Genomic DNA, 23,355 nt, shown 5'->3' on the forward strand with positions numbered 1-23,355 from the left:
TGAGGATGCCCAGGCTGACATAAATGGTGTGATTCGATTTTTTTCTAAATGAATAAATAAATAAACAACCAACATAAGCAAAACGTGATTGTATTCAAAACAGCAAATAATTAACAGTGTCATCGTATGCAGCAGTTGTTTTTTTCCACTTCAAGCATACACAAATGAATATAAGTATCACGGCATGAGTTACAATCTGAAGCATGTGTTCTTTAAGCATGTTAACAAAAACACAAAGCACATCAGTCACTTGTATCAAAGTGTGGTTGAAGAATTACAGGCGTGCAGCAAGAAAGTCCTACCTTTCCCTCACGAATAAACACCCACCATTGCATTTCTGGAATACAATCCGGGATAAAGCAATCGTATATATACTTTAATTTAAACCCTTTACATCATCAGGATATCAAAACAAAACGCAACAAATTCAGTATCAGCCATGTGCCCAGCGGTGGATTATTAAAGCCTTACACAATCACAAACGCATTTAGTTCTTCAAGCCTTAGATGTTTAATGGAACAGTTTCTGGTTTTGCGTTTCATTGGCACACACTGACAGACAGACAGACAGGGGTGTGACGGGTGACAACACTTCTGCCTCCACAGTTAAACATTTACCCAACTTTTCACTACAGAAGAGCTTCAGAGTGATCTGCTCACAAGCTGTCCAGGTCCTGTGTTCCTGTGAAGCACGTCTTCAGAAAGGAAAGGACATGTTTCACCATCACGTACAGTTGGATTGAGATATTTTTAATGGCGAATACAAACACACTCCAGAATATCTCGGCTCGACGGGTCAGCGTCGGATCGTTGTGCTGGTTTAACACGACTTTGAAATCGGTTTTGTGCTTGTTTTTATTTTCACGACACACACGCACACACACACACACACATTTTTGTTCTGGCACCCTGCGTTCCCAAGATGCTATCAAAAGAGCAGATAAAGAAATGATGGTGGAATTTGAGAAAGATCTTGCTGGTTGTTGATGTGTGCAGTGGGAAACATTATTAATAACACAATTGTAATAACACATCTTTCCTAACTTGGTCTTTAGATTCAAGTTATATATATTTCTCTGAAAAGCAGCACTATCTACCTTGTTGATTATTGTTGACTTTGATGCTGATTCACACAACGGGACACAGTGACACCCAGGAGATATAGTGCTGTGTCTGATTTACAGGTTATGAATCACTGATTAATTTCAGCTCGATTAAATTCAGCTCTAGGGTGACAATTTCGACATCTCGGTCATCGACAGCTGTTTCGTACCCTTTTTTCCTTTGTACCAATTTTTGGAGCACAGACACGAACAAGACATGGAACTTTAAAAAAAAAAAAAAAGATTCGTGTACAAAAGCAAGTAAAAAATAAAAATAAGTAGAATAATAAAAGTTTCAGAAAGCAGCGGTCCTGTGAACGCACGTCTAACACCGCGCTCCTCGGATTCACAAGCCATTTGATCCCTTTCTAACAATTTAGATGCCAACGTGAATAACCAAATCTGCGTATTGGTTCATATTCTACTGTATCTTCTCCTCAAGGCAGATCAATCGCTCCGGCCGCGTCCTTCTCGGCGATCGGAGGAACCGGCACTCGGACGCGTCTCTCGGGGAGAGAGGTCGTGTCCACGAAGGAACCGGCGCACAAAACAAAGCCCATCGTAAACAGACCCTCTTCACAGAGTACAAAAGAGAGAGGGGCCGGGAGAATCCCCTCGGAAAGGCTGTATAAATACTGATTCAAAGCCGTATAAAATCAAAATAAAATCACGGTCCCAAGGTATAGTGTCTCCTGTGTAGCTAGAGTCCAGAAGATACAAGCGGAGTCCTGCAAAACGGAAGAGCTCGAGTCTTTAAACAGTCCCTTCCTGCTCAAGACATCATAGAAAAATAGAAGTGAATCAAGTCCAATTTGGGAATAAGTTCACCATCAATTGGAGAGAGATGCGTGTATGTATATAATCATCGCTGAGGAAGAGTTAATCGTGTTCATCCTCGGATAAAAGGAAAGATTCTCCTCCCGTGCGCCTGTCCGCCCGCAGTCGCACCCTCAGCCTCTCCGCGCTCCGGACGGGCGCCGTGGCTTGCCCCGCGGGGGTCCGGCCGAGGCGCGCGTGTCCGTCCGCACGGCCCGAGCGAAACAAGACAGGAGTGACTGTCGGGGAACAGAAGGCCGAGCGGAGGGGAGCTAGGAGATGACATCGTGGGCGTCACTGTTAGGTCTCTGCCTAACGGTGACAGGAGGGAGGGGTTTGCCATAGAAATCTGCCAAGAGGAGAGAAGAGTGCGTTAGCAGGCGGGGCCGGCCGAACCGGGCTCTCTCGCTCTCGCACGCCGACCCCGCGCACAGAAGAGCCCGCCCGCACAGCGTAAGCATGTACATGAATGTGTCTGAACACGCACACACTCCAGCAGCGTCAGAGATGAGATTACACTGGCAGAGGGCCGATCCGCATCCAGATCAGCGGGACGCCGACCGGTCGACATTCCTGAGGCTCATTCCGGGCACACAGAGCGTGTCATGCACGGAGGAATGCGGCCCGGGACGACACGCGCTTCATCCTCACCGACACGCCAAACCAGACATGCATCCCAGCCGTGCGTGTTGGATCCGGTGATGTCAGCATGCATGTTAGTCAGAGGAAATCCTGATTGTTATTGATCTACCTGCCCCCGGTCACTAGCAGCCTGCAGCGGAGGTTGACTACGGGTACGAAGTGAATGCCCCAGAAACTGTCTTTAAGTAGAAACCTCATAGTCCAGTTATTAACGATTAACTCCACCGGAAATCTGGGGCTCTAACTCTGGGGATGCCTTGCTGAGAGTCAATGGGGGAATCAGAAAAGTCACGAAGATCACGATCGAGGGCCCCGTCACCCTATTTTCCCGACAGTTTGTAGTCTTTATTTTTTTAATTCCAGGCACTGTTGTGTAGGCTACAGTGGAGTAAACACTTTATGACTTTACAAACCGATGGCTCTTTCGGAAAAATGAGGGGGCCGGGGCCCTCGAACGTGCACAAACAGTTACTGTGTAATGATTTTCGTGACTTTCTCCCTAAAGGAGTTCCCCTTAAAGTGGGTAAAAGGCAAATGCTTTCTCTCTTGCCTGATCCACGAGTAGAGCAGCCCTGCTTACACCACGGCTGTCACTGTCCGCGTGGACGTGTGTGTGTAAAGAGCAAACCGGATGGACACTGCGAGGTTGCGACCCAGCTGTGACGCCGGGGTCCGGCCCGGGGCAGGGGTGAGGGAAGCATGCATCGCAGAGACGGTGAGTGTTAGTGGCACGACAACAGGAGGCAGCCGGGCGGGTTAGTCTGCAATGGGTGCTGGTGAGCGCAGGCATGATGGAGGGGCTTCGCTGAAGGCGGGGAGGCATGCGGAGAAACAACAATACAGTTACCAGAACGCCTCGAATCCCCCAGCGGCTCGAGTTTGGGAAGCCTAGTGACTTTGGGGGTTCCCCATCCAACTACAAGAAATGCAAGAACACAAGAGACGTGAGCCAGGCGGCTCTGGAGCGGAAACTCAGCAGGAGGCGGGACTGAGGACTTTAACATCCGCCTATGGAGGGATCAAACGCAACACACAGTTAGTGCTCCTGGACTTAAACACACAGACAGAGAGAGACAGAGACACACAGAGAGAAAGAAACAGAGACAGAGACACACAGAGAGAGAGACAGAGACACACAGAGAGAAAGAAACAGAGACAGAGACACACAGAGAGAGAGAAACAGAGACAGAGACACACACACAGAGAGACACAGAGACAGAGAGACAAACAGAGAGACACAGACACAGAGAGAGACAGAGACACACACACACAGAGACAGAGAGACAAACAGAGAGACACACACACAGACAGAGAGACACAGAGACAGAGAGACAAACAGAGAGACACACAGAGAGACACACAGAGAGACACAGACACGGAGAGAGAGAGAGACAGAGACACACATTCAATTAATTATACCCATACATAATACATTAAAAATACTTTCCATGTGTTGTTCAATGAAACCCAAATGTATTATGCTAAAAAACAAACAAAAAACACACAATTGTATAATTATTTCGGGACAAACATCAGTGTCTCTACAGCACCAAAACAGAGACACTCTAGATGTCCAGCAGGTGTCCACAGAGAAGATGCCTGGATGAGACAGAGCTGACTTATGAACTAATCCTGTCCTAGTGGTGTTAAACTGGAGGCACACAGGGTTTCTAATGATTGATAAAGAATCCTGCCGTGTGCGTGTGCGTGTGCTTGTGCGCTGCTCCTCGGTGCTCACCGGGGGGAGGCGGTGGCGTGGGGCTCTCGGCCGCGGTTTCGTCCGTCCTCAGCGGGTCGACGCGGTTCTTCCGCCTCAGTCGCAGCTTCTTGGTCTTCTTCTTGGCGCGCTCTGACACACAAAACACACAAAGCACATGGGCGTCGTCACCTCGGGGGCGGGGCAGAGACTCGGACACACAACAATACGCATCTCAGGACAGGACACCTGAGTCCGTGCTGTCGGGGGTCTGCCTCTCGCTCTCCTCCTCCTCCTCCTCCCCCTCCTCTTCCTCCTGCTCGTGCCGCAGCTGCCGGCTCAGAGCGGCGCTGTAGTCGTCCAGCACGGCGGCGCTCTCCGCGTCCGCGTCCTCCACCCGGCCCGGCGCCAGGGGCAGCGCCTCGGCCCGCGGCTTCCTCTCCTTCTCTCTCCGGCGCTTGTCCTCGTTCTAGAGCCAGGAGACAGACACAGGAGACTGAGGCGCGGGAGGACGGGGGGAGGGAGGATGCGCAGGGACGGACGGACGGACACACACACACGGGCAGAAGGTTTTTCTTCAACGTTAGCAGCACGATGGCTTCAAAACAAGCAAGCATTCCTGCAGGTGATTTTTAGTGTCTACTGCCCCCCGCCCCCGTGTTCCTCTCCATCCGTGTTCGAATTGATAACAGAGAACTCTGAACTTGGTGGGTCCCGATATTTAATTGAAAAAACTTTTTTTTTTTTTCAAAATGAATGCCCTGACACGAGATGACGTAGTCGGCTTTTTCCAACACGCCCCCAAAATACAAAATAAGAATAAAAAAGTATATTTTTTTCTTTTTTGGGTGGCAGCAATACACTTCCGTACAATTGTAGGTGGCTGTGCTAACGCAAACTTCGTTATTCTGAATGATATTATTCAAGTTATTCATTTTGAGAAAAGAATACTTACACAATTAGACACTGATCTTTCATTTAATGTCAGCATATTTGTATGTTGTCTGTTTGCACTGTGCAAAGAAATGTGTTACCAGCTTTTTTTTGTTGTCACCTAAACCGTATCTTCCTTATGTTATCACTGTGAGATCTAGGAACATTAAAAACTATTTAAAAAATATATAATCCTGTCAAAGATTCAGGAAATGTAAAATTACACCACACTGCATTAGAAACGCAGCTGCGATGTCTGCATGTTTGTTCAGCTAGGTCTAGCAGCAACTAGTTCAATATTGAATTGAAATGCAAATGTCTTCACAGAAACGCAGGTTGTTTTGTCTGTGTGCAATGGTTGCAATGGTTTTTATTTTAAAGAAATATTATTAGAGATTTATCAATGTATTTATGCCCACAGTCTTTTCTTGAAGGATAATGTCATTATGAAAAAGATACATTTGTTTTTTTTGGCAACGCCCCCTCCTCAGGATTAGGGACCCCCCATAAGCTCTAACCCGATTCAAACACTGCTGTCCCCATCTCCCTCTCTCTCTGCAGCGCACACACCTCAGTGATGACGTCAGTGATGGGCTGAAAAGGGTTCGACACGGTGCCATCCTCCTCCGCCTCCTCGTCCTCTTCTGGCACGGGCCTCCCCTCTCGCTCTGCCTCCTCCCTCTCTCTCTGCTCCCTGTCGGGGCAAAAACACTCCAAATATGTCAGTCGCCCCGCAGGCCAGAGCCCGGGCCGACGCAGCCCTATAAGGAGGGATGCCGGAGCCGGGCTGCTCAGAGTTTCCAGGAGGGAGTCCCAGACAGGTTTACGTTTGTTAGGATTCTTGTTTTTCACTGTTACAGCCTGCAGATGTCTTTTCCGACACGAATGGAGGCAGAAGGGAGACGGCAGTCATTACAGTGAAGATTGATGGAGGCCGTCTCCTAATCTACAGTATTGCTCCGGCAGCTACGCCGAGGAAGCATGAGTCTGTAATCTCTCTCCAGGGGCCGTTTCTCCATCAATATGCGGTGTGTTTATTTCTCAGGGGCTTCGTGCCTCACGATACCTACTTAACATATATTATAAATCGCTGCTCTAGAGGCAGTTCAGAGGAGAGCAACCAGACTTATTCCAGGTCTGAAGGGAATGTCCTACTGAGAGACTAAGGAACTGAACCTTTTCACCCTGGAACAGAGGAGACTATGTGGGGACTCGATCCAAGTCTTCAAAATCATGAAAGGCATCGACCACATCAAACCAGAGGAGCTTTTCCAGATCAGCAGGGACACACGCACCCGGGGACACAAATGGAAATTGGGCTTCAAGGCATTCAAGACAGAAATCAGGAGACACTTCTTCACACAGAGAGGCGTCACAATCTGAACAAACTCCCCAGCGATGTGGCTGAAGAGACAATTTGGGATCATTCAAAAACAGACTGGATAGGATCCTTGATCACTTATTTATTAATGGGCATCAAACGAGCACGATGGGGTGAATGGGCTCCTCTCGATTGTAAACTCTCTGATGTTTTCTTAAACACTCAGCTCAATGATATCTGCGGGTCTCACCTCTCTTCTCGAAGCCGACGCACGCGCTCCGCCCTCTCACGCTTCTCCTGCTCCTCCAGCGCCCTCTGCTCGGCCGTGTCCTTCTGCACGCGCTCATTTAAGGCCTCGTAGTCCTTGGCGATGTTGCTCAGCAGCCAGGCCAGCCCCTTCTTGATGGACTTGTCCAGTTTCTTGCCGTAGCCAATCACGGCCGAGCACGGCTCCTGTGAGGAGGCGATTATTGAAGCTCTTTTCATAGTATTACTCCTGCCGTAACGCTACCATGGGAGGCTAGCGCCGTCCAAGAGAAATAACTCCATAGAATATCCTTTTTCAGATCTTTTAAATCATATAAAACATATTTATACAACTGAAAAGCAACTGAGCCTGCCATTTTGTCTTCATATCCAGCCAACCCTTGCTGAATGAAACACTTGCCTTCTAGAGCATTAAACGTAACAGTACACAAATAACAATTAAAATACAAACTGAATTGTTGAAGAACACTGTATGCCTGCGTGAAAGACCTTGACCTGCACCAATGAAATGACACAACATCCTGAATGAGAAGTGAAGGCTGCCAACATGCTTTCCACGAGGACGGGAGAGTTCCTGGACGTTGTCAAACCCCGTGTGCATGAAAACGAGATTTCCACAGTGAGAGAAGTTCCTTTCCCACATCACAACAAGTACATCGCAAAAAAGAGGGAGGGACAGTTTGAGAAAAGATATTGATCACAATCCGAGAGAGCGTTCTTTGTGCTTTCTGTCTTTCTTTCTGTAAATACTTACAATCTGACACAGACACTTGTTCTCGTTCACCAGCTTCTCCAGAGAGAGATACTCGATGATGTCTGCCTCGGCCAAGGCCCCGTCGCAGTCCTGTTTATTGGCCAGCCTGAAAGGAAGCAATCAGTGACTTAATTCAAAGTAAATTCTACCTGGCAATAAAGCTACTGCATATTATTAAGGTTATTATTAGTGAGCCGGGCCGCTCTCTGAACCCAGCGTGTAGAGGCCTTGGAAAGACTGATCGTGAAAGGAAGATAATATAGCGCCTCAAGATAATCCTGCAGCATTCCAGACAGCCAGGCAGGTCGGTGTGGAGACCGACTGTGAAACGAGCTTGGCAAGAGCTGAAAAGCTCCATCAGTCAAAATGTATCATCTTTATTAGGAGCAGTAGTGGTAGTAGCAGTCTTTTGCAGTAGGTATGGAGTATAGCCGTGTTGTTTATATGAGCTGGCAATACCAAATGTCACCTTCTCTACGCCTAAGACACCTCCTGTATGCCTCCTGTACGTCTAAGACACCTCCTGTATGCCTCCTGTACGCCTCCTGTATGCCTAAGATGCCTCCTGTACCCTTAAGACGCCTCCTGTATGCCTATCCCTCACACCTGTACTCAGCCAAACACCATATAGACCCTTAAGGGGAGTGGGATACGAATGAACAGTCAACTGACACTCAAACCCTGAGATCGCAGGCATGTTGGCACACATTGTGCGGTTTGTACGGAATCCCCTCTTCCTTCTTCATGATCTAAAACCTCACGAGATGACACTCAGACTGAACAGCAGCACTGCGCAGGCCACTGCTCCAGAGCTGTGCAGTGACAGTTCCTTTATTAAGTGCTGGCAGTGCGTGTCTGGGGAAACCTTTTTGTTTTTCCCGATGTGAAAGATGATCAAACCGGTTTCGATCAGGATGACTCAACAGAATAAACTGGTCTGGCAGTAGTGCACCTGCGAGATCTCCATATTTCTGTGGGTGCGACAACATAAAGTGTGGACAGATATTGCATTTGTGATTATTCGCTCATGTGCAAACAACCAAAGAATAAATAAAGAACAAAGATTTGTAAGATTGAAGATCATTTAAATAATAATAATAATAAATAAGATCCATGTCTCCAACTAAATCACATTGCTCCAGCAGAAACCCAGCTGGATACATGGGTAATTGCATGTCATAATAATGTGATATATTGTAACAATCGTACTTTATTAAGGAATATAACAAAAACGATGGCCCTGCGCTCTCTTAAAATGCAAGAGCCGCACGACACATTCTTTGACCAACAATATCCCATGGAAAAGGAGGAAAGAGTACAGATACAGGTTGTGAAAAACAGGTGACGGTGAAAAGCAGAATGAACACGTTTTCCTTGACTTTAAGACCAGTGTCAACAGAAAAGTGTCATTAAAGCGAAATGTCCTGTTCACCGAATCGTTCCAGTTACAGACAAGGATCAACTCTCCCCACACAGTGAACGAAACATCAGCGTTTCTCATTCTCACTTAAATAAAATGTTCTAACGGTCAGTGGATTGTTTACATTTGGCCTCTGCTTCTGTGATCGAATGCTTATCCGCTACATCTGTTTCTTGTAACTCGCACTTCGTCATGTAATCATGCAGGTGAATGTAACCAATCTTCAGACGTACAACGAACATAACAGTCCGATAAAACAGGGGCCGGGGCCGAGGCAGTACATCTTTACACTCGACATCGGAGGGAAGCTGGCATGTTGGAAAAGTAATCAAACGGAGAAGTCCATACGTCTACTGGTATTGCCCTGGATTGTGTTTGTGCACTCGGGGCGCGTGCCAAAGGCAGAACTCGACCGACAGGCTACTTTTATAAACGACTGCCGACACTCTGGAATCTCAGTCAGTCGAACACGAGGTGGTTTCCATCATTCCTCGACTGAAAAGCAAAATAAAGTGCCCCGAGGACTAAATGGCAAAGCGGTCCCTATTCTGTGACTGCAATGAAATAAATTTCTCTCAACCTAGGTTTGGGAATTGGAAATGCTTTGTTGTCTCATATGGTCATTTGTTTATTTGAACCGTGCGCTTCACTTCATTGTTCTTCTTTCCTTCAAAAGCAGATCATGAGCAAATAATGAGGAAACTGCAAAAGGCCACTGTCCTGCTGCAAAACTGAGGTCTGTTCTCCTTCTTGGGGCCGTCCTCCATGTCAGCAACTTTAATCTTTAATCAGGAAACGTCTCCTGTGTGACATTCCTGCCGCTGAGAACAAAACAACGCACACAAGAGCTCATCAGAAGCAATCAGCCGAACCCCCGTCACACACGTGTGCTAACCAACTCGAATACAGAGCGTCCGAGACAAAAGGCAGCACATGCTGTGAGCAGCACGCTGTCTTCCTCCAGGTTATTCAATCACGTCATCCTGAGTTGTGCAGATAGCCTAATGAGCCCCAGCCGCTCCACGCTATTGGTCACACAGGCAGCCCCTGTGGCCGGGCTGGGCTGGGCCTGTAACTGGTTAAACTAGATTTCCCAGGCGCCAGGCTCTCTAGACGACACAACGAGCTGAGAGAGAGAGAGGGCTGATGAGCGCATTAGTCTCCTGGAATGTTTTCTAGGGTTTCGGGGAAGTCAGAGCCAAAGCTACAGCTATGCCCTCGGGGGCTGTAATCTGGGGGTCTCTGCCTGATGGGGATTCCTGAAGTGAAGACCACCAGGTTGCCGGCAGCTGGACCCCAGGGAAGAGGACACCTGCTCTGGGGTCTTTAGAAATGAGTTTCAGCTTCTGAAGAACACGCAAGGTAAGTCACTTATCTAATTGGTTTGTTTTGGGAAAAGTAACATATTTCCAGACCACAACATTGCCTGTAATGCCACAGGGGGAAAAATAACTTCACTTTAGTTGAGATGAGTTTAAATAGGATGGGAAACTAAACTGTTACATTACAGGTATGTTAAATATGTTATATACAGGGTTCTTTTCTGTATATCTTGTACATTACATAGAAATAAGTATTTTGTTTTTGCGATCGCAGGAAGACTGGCACAGTTTAAGTTATGTAAAGCAGCTTTACTGGAATGCCAGTTGCCAAAAATGTGTCTTAAGCTATTGCTGGACATGTTTTAATGCAAGGCAGTGCGGCTGGATGTGTGAAAACTGAAAACTATGCCTTTAGAGGTTGAAAAAAGTTTTCTATAGTTTCCCAACTCAAATGCCAGAAAGTGTGGAATCGTGTCATGTAATAAAAAGCTGTCAATGTCCTGGTACAGTTTAACTCTCACTGTATCTCATTACAGAAGAGATCTACAAGGTATTCTTTTTCATAGGCGTCACAGTAAGTGGTGGGTGTTGACGCAAGTTTATACTATAAACAGGTTTGACCCTCAACGAGAAACAATTATGCCAAGGAAACTGAAAAGCACTGCAAGACACTGGATTTGCAAGAGTCAAACTGAAATATATACTGAGCTTTCCATGGGTGAGAAGTCAGCACGACATGGGGTCTCCCTTCAAACGTCACGGACAGAATCAGGGGCTTGACGACTGTGACGAATAAAACTCGTTCACCGCTTTCCAATTCAAACGCATCATGGAAATGGAAGTTGAGCTAAACGGTTTGGTTTGTTATAAAGGACAAACGCTTGCCGCAACTTCGCAGACTTCCCCGATCCAGGGGGATATTTCAGTGTATTTTTATAACACAGATCCTGTAATCAGACCAACAGCAGACGACACCATTATCAGATACTTTCCTTGACATTCCTGGCTCATGCGTCAGTACTGTTGACAGCATGAAGTAACTGGGGGGTAAAAACTACTATATTATAATTTACCCATTTAACAAATAACTGTTATTACACTTACTACACAACTACACATCACTATTCCTAGGTATTATCAGACACTATATCTTAATTTTTCACAATTTCAAAAGTGTAAAACGCTGCCGGATGCCTGAGATCTGAGACTCAAGGACGAGAAAAGGAAGATGCATAAGTATGGGGAAGTCAGCTGACAATGAGAACAGGTTCACTGAAGCCCTGCTCCTGCACAACAGTCACGTGGAGGACGAGGCGATATTACGATTGCATTTCGATTGATTGTAGATCTTAAAAAGACGAGACTCTGAAGGTTTTTAAATGGGTGTGGGACATAAAAAAAAGTGCTTTGGCTGCAATGCTGTAATCACACAGGCCCGACTAAGCAATCTGCAGCTGTAGCACTATGATTGGTTAGGTAATTCCTTAATTGGGTCTTGCGGAAAGGAAGTCTCACCTCCGAGGTTGAAGAAAGCTCTGGCAGGCTTTCCACCGAAGGCCCAAACAATGGCAGCTCTTATTTTAATAAGCTTTAACCCTAAGGGGATTGGGTTAGCGCCATTTGCATCCACAACACAATTTGCATTCTTGACGGTTTAGAAAGCACTTGAGAAGTTACACCAGCTCAGCTCTCTCAGACTCAGAAGGTCGCTAATGTTACAATATAGCCAGTTTATTTATAATATCGAAGATGGCCACCGTTTACTTTCACATGATCTTTGCTGAACTTGGAGTCGGCCTGGGTTTCATTTTCCTTTCAAGGGGGGAAAAAAAAGACATCAAAAATGCATAAAGCAGTGGGACAGATATCAGAAAGTAGAGTCATCACTCTGCTATGAGTCCTGTCCCGAACTCAAGTGCACCGCTGTAAAGTATATATATAGACCTCTGGCCTGGGAAATCGCGGAGACTGTCGCACAGATCTGCACACCGAACAGGCAGCGGTATTCGGTTCACATGCAAGACTAGTGTGACATCTTTTTCTTGGTCCCTTTTACAGTCAATTCAGAAGATCTTTACAGGAAAAGCTGAATTCCGTGCCACAGCCTTGCAGAGATAACTGTTCACATTTTTGGAAAGTTTTCAAGGTCTCTCATTGGAAGGAGAACGAATGCGCTACAGTCAACTGCCTTCACTAGTGTGAATACCCCACTGATTCCCTGTGAAAGCTTTCAGTTGCAGAGCTAGCAAGAGGTCACACAGTTACATTTGTGTACATGTGGGACGTTGCACTGGAGCAAAAGGTTCTGCAAACGGAAACGCACTGCAACGCACAGGGCCTTCTGAGAAACCTGTGTGATGCCCAGAGAGAGCTGAAGAGCAGATAAAAACCAAGGAAGGAACATTCATATGGAGCCCTGTAAACACGGGACGTCCACTGGGGAAAAGCAAAGCCTTGATGTGCTGGAAGCGCCGCAGACAGACGCCCCTGCCCTTGTCGGTTCATTTGGTTTCCAGAGCGGCACACCCACACAGCACGTTCGCCCAGAGCAGAGCTGCAGGGAAGGGGTGTTGTTCCCGGCTTTGTGTGGTTAGGTACCTTCTGCACAAACACACACACACACACACACACTTCAATTATCAATACTTTCTTGCTCTTGAATTGTTCTCATCCTCCTTCTGTCGCTCTCTGTCTGTCTGCGCTCGCTCCAGTACCCCTGGGTCTAGAGACTGAGATTGCTACGCGTCCGCACTAAGACTAGTAAGACCGCCAGTCTATTTGGCATGGATTCCATAATAGGTGTAAAATCACAACTGGTAGTCAAGCTGCTTAGATAAAAAAAAAAAGATTAAAACTATCCCAATGTCATGGGGGTGAGAGGAAGATAAAAGGATGACCGGGGGATTTGGTCCTGTATGATCGTGGTCAGTAAAGAAACCTGCCTTAGACCATAGACGCCCTTTGATTTCCTCCTGTCGTTTTCTTTTTATTTGCTGACCAACTCTTTTATTTTTATTTATAATTTCAGATCCGTGCCTTTACAGACCCATAACCAACACCACGGAGAGAAAAAACAAAAACACTCACACAAAAGACATATAAAACCAAAAGCAAGGAGACATGAAGGACCGTCTGGAGGAGCTCCGCCAGAGGACGAAGGAGGCGGAGGCGCAGGCGCGGGCGGGCCAGGGCGAGGACCCGCTCTCCGAGGACGTGGGGGGCGGCGCGGGGCTGTTCAGCCCCCAGGCCGTGATGTTCGAGGCGGTGCCGGTGCTGGAGAACTTCCTGAGCGACGCGCAACGCGTGCGTGACGACATCGGTGACCTGGCGGAGGAGGTCAAGCTCTTCAGCCAGCAGCAGAAGAACCTGGTGGCCACCATGCGGCGCTTCAGTGTCATGAAGAAGGAGAGCAGCATCACGCGGGACATCAAGCTGCAGGCCGAGAGCATCCACCGCCGGCTGGACGCCCTGGCCAAGCAGGTGAAGAGCGCGGAGGCCGAGCATGGCGTCAACGCGGCCGTCGCCCGCATCCAGGGCGCGCAGCACGCGGCGCTCTTCCGCCAGTTCCAGCGGGTGATCCGGCAGTACAACGACACACTGCTCACCAAGCAGGACAAGTGCAAGCAGTTCATCGTGCGCCAGCTGGAGGTAGCCGGCAAGGACGTGTCTGAGGAAGACGTGGAGGACATGATGGCGCAGGGCAAGTGGGAGGTGTTCAACGAGAACGTGCTGCATGACGTGAAGGTCACGCGGACGCAGCTGTCCGAGATCGAGCAGCGGCACAAGGAGCTCATGAGCCTGGAGAGCAACATGAAGGACCTTCGCGACCTCTTCCTGGAGATCTACATGGTGGCGGAGGAGCAGGGCCAGGCCATCGAGAACATCGAGTGCAACCTGCAGAAGACGCAGGACTTCGTGCAGGTGTCCAATGAGAAATTCAAGATGGCCGCCCGATACCAGAAGAAGCACCCTCTCAGACAGATATGCTGCTGCTGCTGCCCCTGCTGTAACTAGCAGAGCCTCGGCCGCACAGGACGCCTCGCTCAGTGACGGGGTCAGGAACGAGGGGGCAGTTACTCATCGTAGGGCAACAGGGGGGCCTGGGTTTCTATCCAAGACAGACACAAGATAAAACCTCAGTGGTCTTTGGAAAGGAAGCAGGAACTCAAGAACAGTCGGTGTACTGTGCGTGTGTCTGTGGAGAAAGCGATCACACTTCTGTACTGACAGTCAAACTCTTATACCAGATTCTAATCATGTTATACACTTTAACACACACATACATTATGTTCATTATTTTAAGTCAGGGGTTTTCAAACCGGTCCTGGAGTACCCCCTGCACTGCTGGTTTTTGTTCCAACCTAGGTCTTCATTACTTAATTGAATGGTATATTGCTTTGTTAGGTCAATTAAGGATTCAATTAAGCAATTAAGACCTCAGTTGGAACAAAAACCAACAGGGCAGGGGGTACTCCAGGACCGGTTTGTATAAAAAAAAACACTTTTAAAGTATGCAAAAATCAACAAGTATGGGGAAAGAATCGAATATATGTTTTGTTTGTTGTTTTTTTCTTAGTTGTGCACAATTGTGTCAGACGGTTTCTATTTTTCTTCAAATCAAGCTCTTTTTATAGTCTTTTTACATTACTCAAATTTCATATAATGGCAAAATACACCAGGCCTGAAGCTGAAAATGATTTCTGGTCTATTTTCTGCGGGTGCCTTCACGTACATTTAAACCAGCATAGAAAAACAATAATGGTCTTTCTTTGCAAGCCTTCAGACCGCTCTACTCTGTGTCTGACAGGTGTGCTCTGCCATTTTATTTATTATTCATTTTCGCCCTGGAGATATCAGCGGCTGTTACGGAATTTAAAAAAAGCACTTTTTCCTGGTCCCTCGTCTGCACGTATTTTCAGTTACCTTGTACGAGACCGTGAACTGTACCGATATGTGTCCGACTGCAAATAAAAAAGTGGCGACTGCCTGGTTTGTGGCAAAGGAGAAGTATGTGTCCATATTAACCACACTGACAGTATCGGTTCATTTACTTTGTCATTGTTTGTTTAGTTTTTTCGAGGCAGGGTGTGTAGGAAGTCCTGTGTTGCTAAAACAGCTGCCACAAATCAAAGGTCGCTGCCTGGGAGTCATTATTCAATTCTGGCTGATGTAACGGTCATTATCAAGCGCCTGGCTGTCCTGTGTGACTGAATGCTGGCTGTCACAGGCACACGGGTGCATCTATACACTCTGTCTGTCTTGCTGGAAACGCGCTGTGAAGGGACAGCAGTGTGTTATTTGACCACCATGCCGGAAACAAGAGGCCAAATGAGATCGATCCGCCTCCCGAAGCACTCCATCGTTCATCAGACCGTCGATCGCGATAGATGCCGATGACAATCCATCAGAGGGGAGTTTCGGGTTGCGTCTCCTGGCTCTGCCTCGAGCTTGACGAAGTGCGCGGGTTCACCAGACTTTTACGAGTCTCCTATCACCGCGCTGTTTGTTTGAGCCATAAAAACGATGACCAGAGCAGCTGTCTTTACACAGGCGTCTGTTGTCAGAGTAAACACACGGGACTGGGTGGAGCCGCACGCTGTTTAACAGGCAGCAGTCAGACCCACTCGAGAATGTGAAGAAAGGAAAAGGAAAGAGGGGATATTTTTCAAAAGCCCCGTCCAGCTCAAAGGAACATGTATGGCCTTGTAGGAGCTTGCAACTGCTTGTTGAGCGATTTAACTAATTAAAACTAGCCCTTGGAGAGAGAGAGAGAGAGAAGAACAACCACACCACCCTGTTAGTTAAGGTTTCATAAAACTCAAGCAGCGTGTTAAATTCACCCACCCCTTTGTTAAAAGATGCACAATGGTAATACTTTTGTAATTGAACTGAAACTGGCACTGGGCCAATGCAACACCTTTTTCTTTTTCTGATCTTCATGTCATTCTCACTTGGAAAATAAACTGGTGTTACAGCTTACAAACTTATCATACAAACTTCACCAACTTTAAAAATACATAGATATATAATAAAACACTGATTTACCCTCTGATACTCTGCTGAAAAGGTAGACCTGGAAAAAAGCACTGAGATGAAAATGAACTGTCGATCGTATTTGTGTTTTTGATTTTAAATGAGTGATACGTATACGTATCCAAGAAAACAATAATCATCACGACTTTAATCGTTCAACCATTAACCCTGCTCTGGTACCATGAAAAAAGTTACATTGACAGTACCATTGGGGTGCGGTCACAGAGACCCCATGGTACCACAGCAGGGTTAAATCTCAAATCATAATGAAGTGCGGCTGTTTGGGCCGGTGAAAGACTTTCCACAAAGAAGCAACGCTGCCATCTAGCGTGCATTCACATCAACACAACTCACGCACTGTCCATTAATGTTATTAACTAATTCAGAGCAGTGGCATTGCTGCACAGAGACACACAGCTTACTAACTAACCTTATATATCTGCTGCCCCTTCACAAATGATCTCACAGCATCATCTCCGTTGGGAAAAACATCAGGAGAATCTGGCATCACCGCAACTTTAATTATCACGACGGACAACACCGCGCCGCGCCGTCCCGTCTCCCACCCTCCGAGCCGAGCAGAGAAAGACAGCGACTCACACGAGCACAGGCTTCCCGGCGATGCGCGGGTGTCTCAGGACCTCGGCCATGGTCTCCTTGGTCTCCTGGATGCGCTCCACGTCGCTCGAGTCCACCACGAACACCACGCCGTACGACTCCGAGTAGTAGTTCTTCCAGATGCCCCGGATCCGCTTGCCCCCGCCCAGGTCGAAGATGGTCACCTCGAACTTGCCCTGCTTCAGGTCGATCTTGGAGAAGCCCACGGTGGGGGCCACGTCCTCAGGATTTTCTGCAAAAAACACACACACACACACAATCAACCACCAATTCTCACAAGGGCTGCGTTTCTTCTCAAATCACTGAGTTCTGTGCCTCTAGTCTTTCAATTAAATTCAAGGAAATGCTCTTTTAATCACCTTCTGCTGAAACGCATTCAGTGTGTGTTTAGATTTGTCTCCTCTCATTGTTATAATGTTATTGTGGTTATAATGGGTCAAAACCAGACAAGGGGATGAAACTGTGAACTGAAAAACCCAGGGAGAAGAGGTGGAGATCACAAGCAGAAGAATGAGCTCTATGATGTCCAAAAACCACCGCGGCATCAAGGAGCGCAGAGAGACGCAGCGTCTCCGCCTCACGGCTCCCCGTGCCGATGCTTGCGTCTCTGCGATTCTGCCGTAACGCACAGCAAGACGTCTGCTCTTGAAGTTAATTCAGCAAACTGGTTTTGATGTTCGAATTACACAAAGAACCCTTTGAAGAGTCTAAAGGCAAACTGACACTTCTTTTTTTAATTGTCAGCGAGCCGCAGAAAACACTTTCTTGACGCCCGGCTCTCGAGACGAACACATGCGACTGACAGCAGCTGTCCAGGTTCCACTGGAGGCTTTGTGCTGCTTGAGAGCCGCGCTCTTAGCATCAGAAATCAAGTGTCAGATGACCGATCGATCTCAGAGCCAGCGCTATTCAAGCCCCGTTGTGCTGGGAGCGCGTGAGGAGCAAAGGATGCGTGCTTTGCTGGTCTGCCAGCGTGGAGAACAAGAAAGATACCTTACCGAAATCATAATCGCAAACATTATTAACTGTAACTAGTTCAGTGGATTAGTTCAGCTTGGAGTCCATTTTTGATGCTGGCTCCCCGTTTTCTTTCGCTCAGTTAAGTGCCACCAATATTGGGGACTAAAATTAAAATCGCACAGTGAGGCTGTTCCAGTCCTTCGGGTCGTCCTGTTAAACCATGTGGTTCTTACTAACAAAGCCAAACAGATCCAAGGCCACACAAACATCCTACAAGCACTCAAGTAAACCCTGGAGACGGATTACAGTGAGCTCACCTCCCTGAATGCCTCTCACCGTCGCCGTTTTTCCAGCGTTGTCGAGTCCCACCATCACCAAGGTCACTTTTCTGAAATGAGAGACGCATTCGATGACTTTTGGGAACATGAGCAAGTGAACTCTGCATGTCTAGGGCTGAACAGATTCGTTTGCACGTTTACATTGGTGTGGATGGGGTTCAGTGCCCAAACAGTACAAACACAAGCACACGCTCGCCTCGACACAGAGATGGAGTGCGAGGACATACTGTTCTATGATTAAAGATGGCATCTACTTCTCACAGTAACTGACAAGTATTATTGCAACACCTTTAATACACATAACACTGCCTTTCTAGAACCGTCTGTATGACCCAAAGAGTTTGACTAAACGCCACACTGTGGCGCGAGGGCAGCCTGGGCAGGGAGCATACCCAGGTCACTGGCACAGCTTTCTGCCGGGGGGCTAATCAATCACCTGCAGCTGTGAGCCTCCTTGGCCCTGGACCACAGAGCATACATGTTACACAGACAAACATATATGTCAGGGCTTATGCCTTGAACTGAATCTCCTTTGGGGAATTTCTGGGTTCATATTAAGGCTAAAGAAACAGGATCCTTCTTAAATTATCAACACATTGACGCATCAACATCTCTGTGGTTTGTTTGGTGTGAGAGCCTGTTTAGTATAAAACAAATATACAATACAGCTGCAGGGTTACACAGACACACATTTCTCCTCCTGTAGAAGACTGCTATTGTGGGCGGCTGTATTAGTGTCAGAAAGGCACCTCAACACACTTTCGCTGTATCTATATGATTAAGCTGGAAGGGGATCTGTACAGGATTAAATGGCACGGCTAGTTCTGTCTAAACACATCTATAGATGCAACCAACACAGGAATGAACTGAATTTAACTGAGATTGATTAGTGATTTTACCCTTGATTGATCATCTGATATGACACTGAAATGGTGGTACTGTAAACAACTGTAACTCTGCTGTTACTTGACGAAGAGATGTCTCTAAGGCTAAGTATCTCTCAAGGTAAGTATGGTCAAACAGCATGGCCAGACAAATCTAAGTGGTATGTTGTTCCCACAGTCCTGGCAATGACACAAAGGAAAACCTGTCGAGACAGGATCGGCAGCACTTGCAGTGCAGCAGAAATAAATCTGGGAAAATCTGCAGGATTACAGACACAATGCATACATAGTTTTAAACCATTTGTTCCCCTCGTCAAAATTGCTTAGGTTGCCACTCTCTCTTTTCAGAAAGAATACAACTCGTTAGAGTGAAGAACATCTCAATGCATAATGAAGTCCAGTATTTTTAGCACACGTTAACCAGTACCTGTACTGTACAAGATTCAAAGCCTGTCTTTACACTCTACTTTCAGTTATAATCCAGCTATCTTGTACAGCTGGTCTATTTGTTTACACTGCAGTTATACAAGAGGAGTATGCATGCAGAATCTGTGTTCAAACAAAGCCAAGATGATTGGAGTACAATATCAATTAAGTCAATTAATGAATTAATTAACGCTATAATGCAAGTTTCATGCCAGCTGATTTAGCCGAACCCTCATTTTGGGGCTGTTCACCGCAGGATTCCTCAAACACATGAAGGTGGCCCCTGCAGGAACAATGAGATAACTGCACCGCAATAACCATAAAGCACCTGGAAGAACAGCACTTTGAAAATCAGTTCACCAGTTCGATCACACAGTAGGGCGACCAAACAGTGGTCAAGTTTCACAATTAAAAAAGTGCACAGACGACTAAAGAGTGATCCATGTCTTCTGCCCAGCTTCAGAAAGTGCACCAAACAGCCTTTCTTTCTTGGAGACACTGAACCACTGAACCACAGAGCACTGGCAGGCAGGTACTTAACTACGGCATTTCCGCTTCAGGGACATCAGAAGCACGATCTGGTGGACGGTCCTCTGGAACCAGGATGGCTTCATGAGCAGCAGGTCTGTGGCCGGACAGCGACCGACTGACGACAGAAGACCTGCTGGCACCGCCCTGCCCAGCCCCCCCCGGGCCCGGTGACACACGGATTGGCGGGGATTTGCTCCTCGTCCTTGTGACTTAGAGCTGCGCTCACACATGGGCCGGACGGAGGACTTAATACGACCGTCCCGATATAGAAACACTGTTGCTTTCTGGAAAGTACCTTTCACGTCTAATTGAAGGATCAGGGAAATTAGTCTTTATTTAAACATATCCCCGTTACACCTCTGACTGCAAGTAACACTGTTAGGTTGTATGAATACACACATAGCCTATATACAAACATACAAGCCTATTTACACCATCTCAGGAACGCAGGCAATCCCAGTGAGGCCCTCTCTCAGCCTGGGCCAAAAACAAAACACAATAACTCTGTTAAACAAACTGAACCCTCGCTGTAATAATCCTGTTTAATTACCAGGTCAAGCCTTGCATTAATGAACCCCTTATCTAAAAAGGTCTGTCTGGTAGAGCAGCTGTAATTATATGAATAACACTCTCTCTTGTAAAGCAAATGAAAACACCAGCAGAGATCTGGCCCTGCTGTATTGTAGGAATGGATTAAAGCCCTGTCCCACTCATTACGAAATGTACTTTTAGGTGATTGTTGCTAGATTGCTGGTTTGTTTTTATATTATATCACTAAAGAATAGAATTACTGTTACATAATTGTCTTCATTCAAATTCCATATTTGCCTTGATACAAATATGCATTTCAGCCAATTAAAATATGATAGTCAGTTTTTTAAATGCATGTTAAGTTTTTTATTGGTTTGTTTCCCCGAGGCAGCCCACACCTCCTCTCGCCATTTGGAGCCGCAGCTGGAGATTACAGTCCTGCCCGAATCCGCCCCAGTCCCGGTGCAGCCGGACACAGGGGCCAATCTTCTGACCAGAAACCTGCAGGACCCGACTGCACCCATTCCCCGTTCCTTACCTGTCAGAAAACAGCCTGAGCTTTCATCTGAATTCCTGTCATAATAAAGTTCTGTGTTTCCAAATATGTCATTGCCATTGGTGTATCCCAGCGTCATAAACGGTGTATTCGATGCCAGGTTGTGCTATTGCATATGAGAAATGAGTGTATATGGTGTATATCAATCCCCATGGAGCCGATATAAAGAGACGTGCCCTAACACACCTTAGCCGTCTTATCTGGCTGGTATCCACATGCTAAAGGAATTATGAGGTTTGAAACTGTTGAATGGGCCCTGTGGAGCATTTCCACTGTGTGATTAATTCAGTCGTAGGGGGAACACTTATCAGTTCTAGAGCTTCCTCTTGGAATAAGCGATGAAAAATGCAGGACAGGACAATCTTCAAAACGAAGTCCTTAGGGATGCTACCGTCACTGTGTTTCTTGCAGATATAAGGAGAGCAACTCTGGGTGTCCCACACAACACCTGAAAATATTTAAGTTACCTTTTATATAGGGACACATATGGTTACTTAGTAATGCCACACAACTTTCACATTGTTGTGTTAATTTAAGCTAAAACATTCACAACGGAGTCCTGTGGACAAACTTTTAATGATTGTTTTAATGCACTGTAGAAACAGCTCATCTCACACAATTGGGTTTGTAATCGTCTTGGACAATATCTGCTAAATAACAACCACCACTACTACTACTAATAATAATATTTTCGCCAAAAGTGTTTAATATGACTGATCATTAAAAGTAAGACTGAGCATTTTGTAGAAGTCCCCCACAACAAGTACAACTGATTTAAAGTGCACTGAATTGACTGATCAGCGGGGTGTCCAATGCGGGCCTGTGTCACTGTGTTACGTGTGTGTGAGTGTGTGTTTGCAGCAGGGGGGAGATGGCATCACACTCAGCCAGGCACCGCTGCCACTGGGCACCAAGCTACCATCTCCCAGGGAGCCAGCTGAGTGTGTCAACAAGGAAGCGCAGCCCAGTCACTTCACACACACTGATCAGTGTCTATTCATGTATTAGGCTACACACCAATTAACAACTGTGTTGCATGGACTGGGCTTCTGCATGGACTCCAAATACAACCTATTACAACTATACTGCACAATGCACAGGTTTACATCCAGCCATGGATACAATCACCCTGTGACACGTACATTGCAAACACAAGACACACCACAACACAGACACAGTCCATTGCAGTGGCCCACCTGGGGGGTGCGGGTCAGCTTGTGAGATTAGTCAGTACAGTGCAGCGTGGGTCATAATCACAAGCACAAGCACTCACCCTGTTTGAGCATCTCAGCTCAGCGAGGGGCAACCGGTCACAATACTAGTTCATTACCCCACCATAATAAGACATGCATACAAGAACACATGCATGCATATACACACACACACACACACACACACTCACCTGGCCGGCTCTCGCCACCGTTTCACCCAGTTGCAGCAGTTCGCCATCAGACTGAACATGGCCCTCCCGCCGGGGAGACGGTGCCGCCGTGCCGGTGTGTTACTCAGCGCCCAAAAAACTATCTGAATAACGATAAGCAATAACGACGCCGATCCCGGGATCAGTGTATCCGCAGAGCCCCGGGGTATATTATTACACCGCACGGTAACGGGCCGGGGGAGGGAGCCCGTGTTCCCCGGCAGAAAGGGCAGATCCCCCGAGTGCATCCTCCATTGCAGAAAAGGAGGTGGGAAGAGCACGCAAAGCCGGGGGCTGTAGTGGCTGCAGTGGCTGTTGTTGTTGTCGTCAGGATTGAACGCTGCAGCGCATCCCTTGCTGACGTCACGGGATCCCCGGCGCCGGCCTGCCGTGGGTCTGGTCGTCCGTGGAGAGGGTGCTGCCGCCCTGCCGCGCTGCCTGTGGTCGGGACGGAGGTGCAGGTGTCGCCCCGGCCCGCTTTGTTTACCCCGGCCTCCCTGGCGCTGCTATGGCTGCAGCCGTGATTGCGTCGACGGCGCCTGTTGTGCGCAGGCGCGGTGTGACACCCGAGCGCTGTACTGCTGCGCGCTGCGCGGTGGAGGCAGTGGGAGAGCATGGGATACTGCTCTCTTTCTTCTGCAGTGTATCACAGCTTTCACTGTTTATTTCAGACTGAATGCAAAGCAGGTTTATTAAAAAAGGGCGGTATAAATGAATAATGCAAACGTACATGGTATGCTTCCAAATATTCGTGTATTGAGAGGATGGAACAAGTTTCAAGACTA

General features: G+C 47.2%; 2 protein-coding genes and 1 long non-coding RNA gene across 5 annotated transcripts; 2 read left to right on the plus strand and 1 right to left on the minus strand.

Annotated features, from left to right (window-relative positions):
- Positions 1-74: 74 nt before the first annotated feature.
- On the minus strand, positions 75-23,098 carry arl13b (ADP-ribosylation factor-like 13b). 3 transcript variants are annotated; one of them, XM_066706009.1, is made up of 10 exons: positions 22,553-23,098; positions 18,202-18,272; positions 16,907-17,156; positions 7,532-7,637; positions 6,761-6,963; positions 5,760-5,883; positions 4,506-4,725; positions 4,299-4,409; positions 3,408-3,476; positions 75-2,267 (listed from the first exon to the last, which is right to left on the minus strand). In XM_066706009.1, exons 1-10 carry the CDS (start codon positions 22,816-22,818, stop codon positions 2,191-2,193), a joined length of 1,497 nt encoding a protein of 498 aa, XP_066562106.1. In that variant the 5' UTR covers positions 22,819-23,098; the 3' UTR covers positions 75-2,190. The 3 variants fall into 3 exon arrangements, with proteins under 3 accessions (XP_066562106.1, XP_066562108.1, XP_066562107.1); XM_066706011.1 differs by lacking the exon at positions 75-2,267 and having other exon boundaries at positions 3,430-3,568; XM_066706010.1 differs by lacking the exons at positions 75-2,267; positions 3,408-3,476 and adding an exon at positions 3,542-3,610.
- On the plus strand, positions 9,782-15,274 carry stx19 (syntaxin 19). The gene is made up of 2 exons (XM_066706014.1): positions 9,782-10,313; positions 13,302-15,274. The coding sequence occupies exon 2, from the start codon at positions 13,394-13,396 to the stop codon at positions 14,285-14,287; it is 894 nt and encodes a 297-aa protein (XP_066562111.1). The 5' UTR covers positions 9,782-10,313; positions 13,302-13,393; the 3' UTR covers positions 14,288-15,274.
- LOC136750872 (uncharacterized) lies at positions 18,269-21,196 on the plus strand. The gene is made up of 2 exons (XR_010816968.1): positions 18,269-19,227; positions 20,093-21,196. It is a non-coding gene; the product is annotated as an uncharacterized LOC136750872 (long non-coding RNA).
- Positions 23,099-23,355: the final 257 nt, after the last annotated feature.

The sequence above is a fragment of the Amia ocellicauda genome, chromosome 6 (genome assembly GCF_036373705.1).
Source record: "Amia ocellicauda isolate fAmiCal2 chromosome 6, fAmiCal2.hap1, whole genome shotgun sequence".
NCBI classification, from domain to species: Eukaryota; Metazoa; Chordata; class Actinopteri; order Amiiformes; family Amiidae; genus Amia; species Amia ocellicauda.

Excerpts from the sequence above, each read along its gene's own strand:
- stx19 (XM_066706014.1), top strand. The coding sequence starts at position 13,394 with ATGAAGGACCGTCTGGAGGAGCTCCGCCAGAGGACGAAGGAGGCGGAG.
- arl13b (XM_066706009.1), bottom strand. The coding sequence starts at position 22,818 with ATGCACTCGGGGGATCTGCCCTTTCTGCCGGGGAACACGGGCTCCCTC. Across the intron at positions 17,157-18,201 it reads GGTGAGAGGCATTCAGGGAG|AAAATCCTGAGGACGTGGCC; the intron begins GTGAGCTCACTG and ends TGTTTTTTGCAG. Across the intron at positions 3,477-4,298 it reads CACGCCACCGCCTCCCCCCG|TTGGATGGGGAACCCCCAAA; the intron begins GTGAGCACCGAG and ends CATTTCTTGTAG.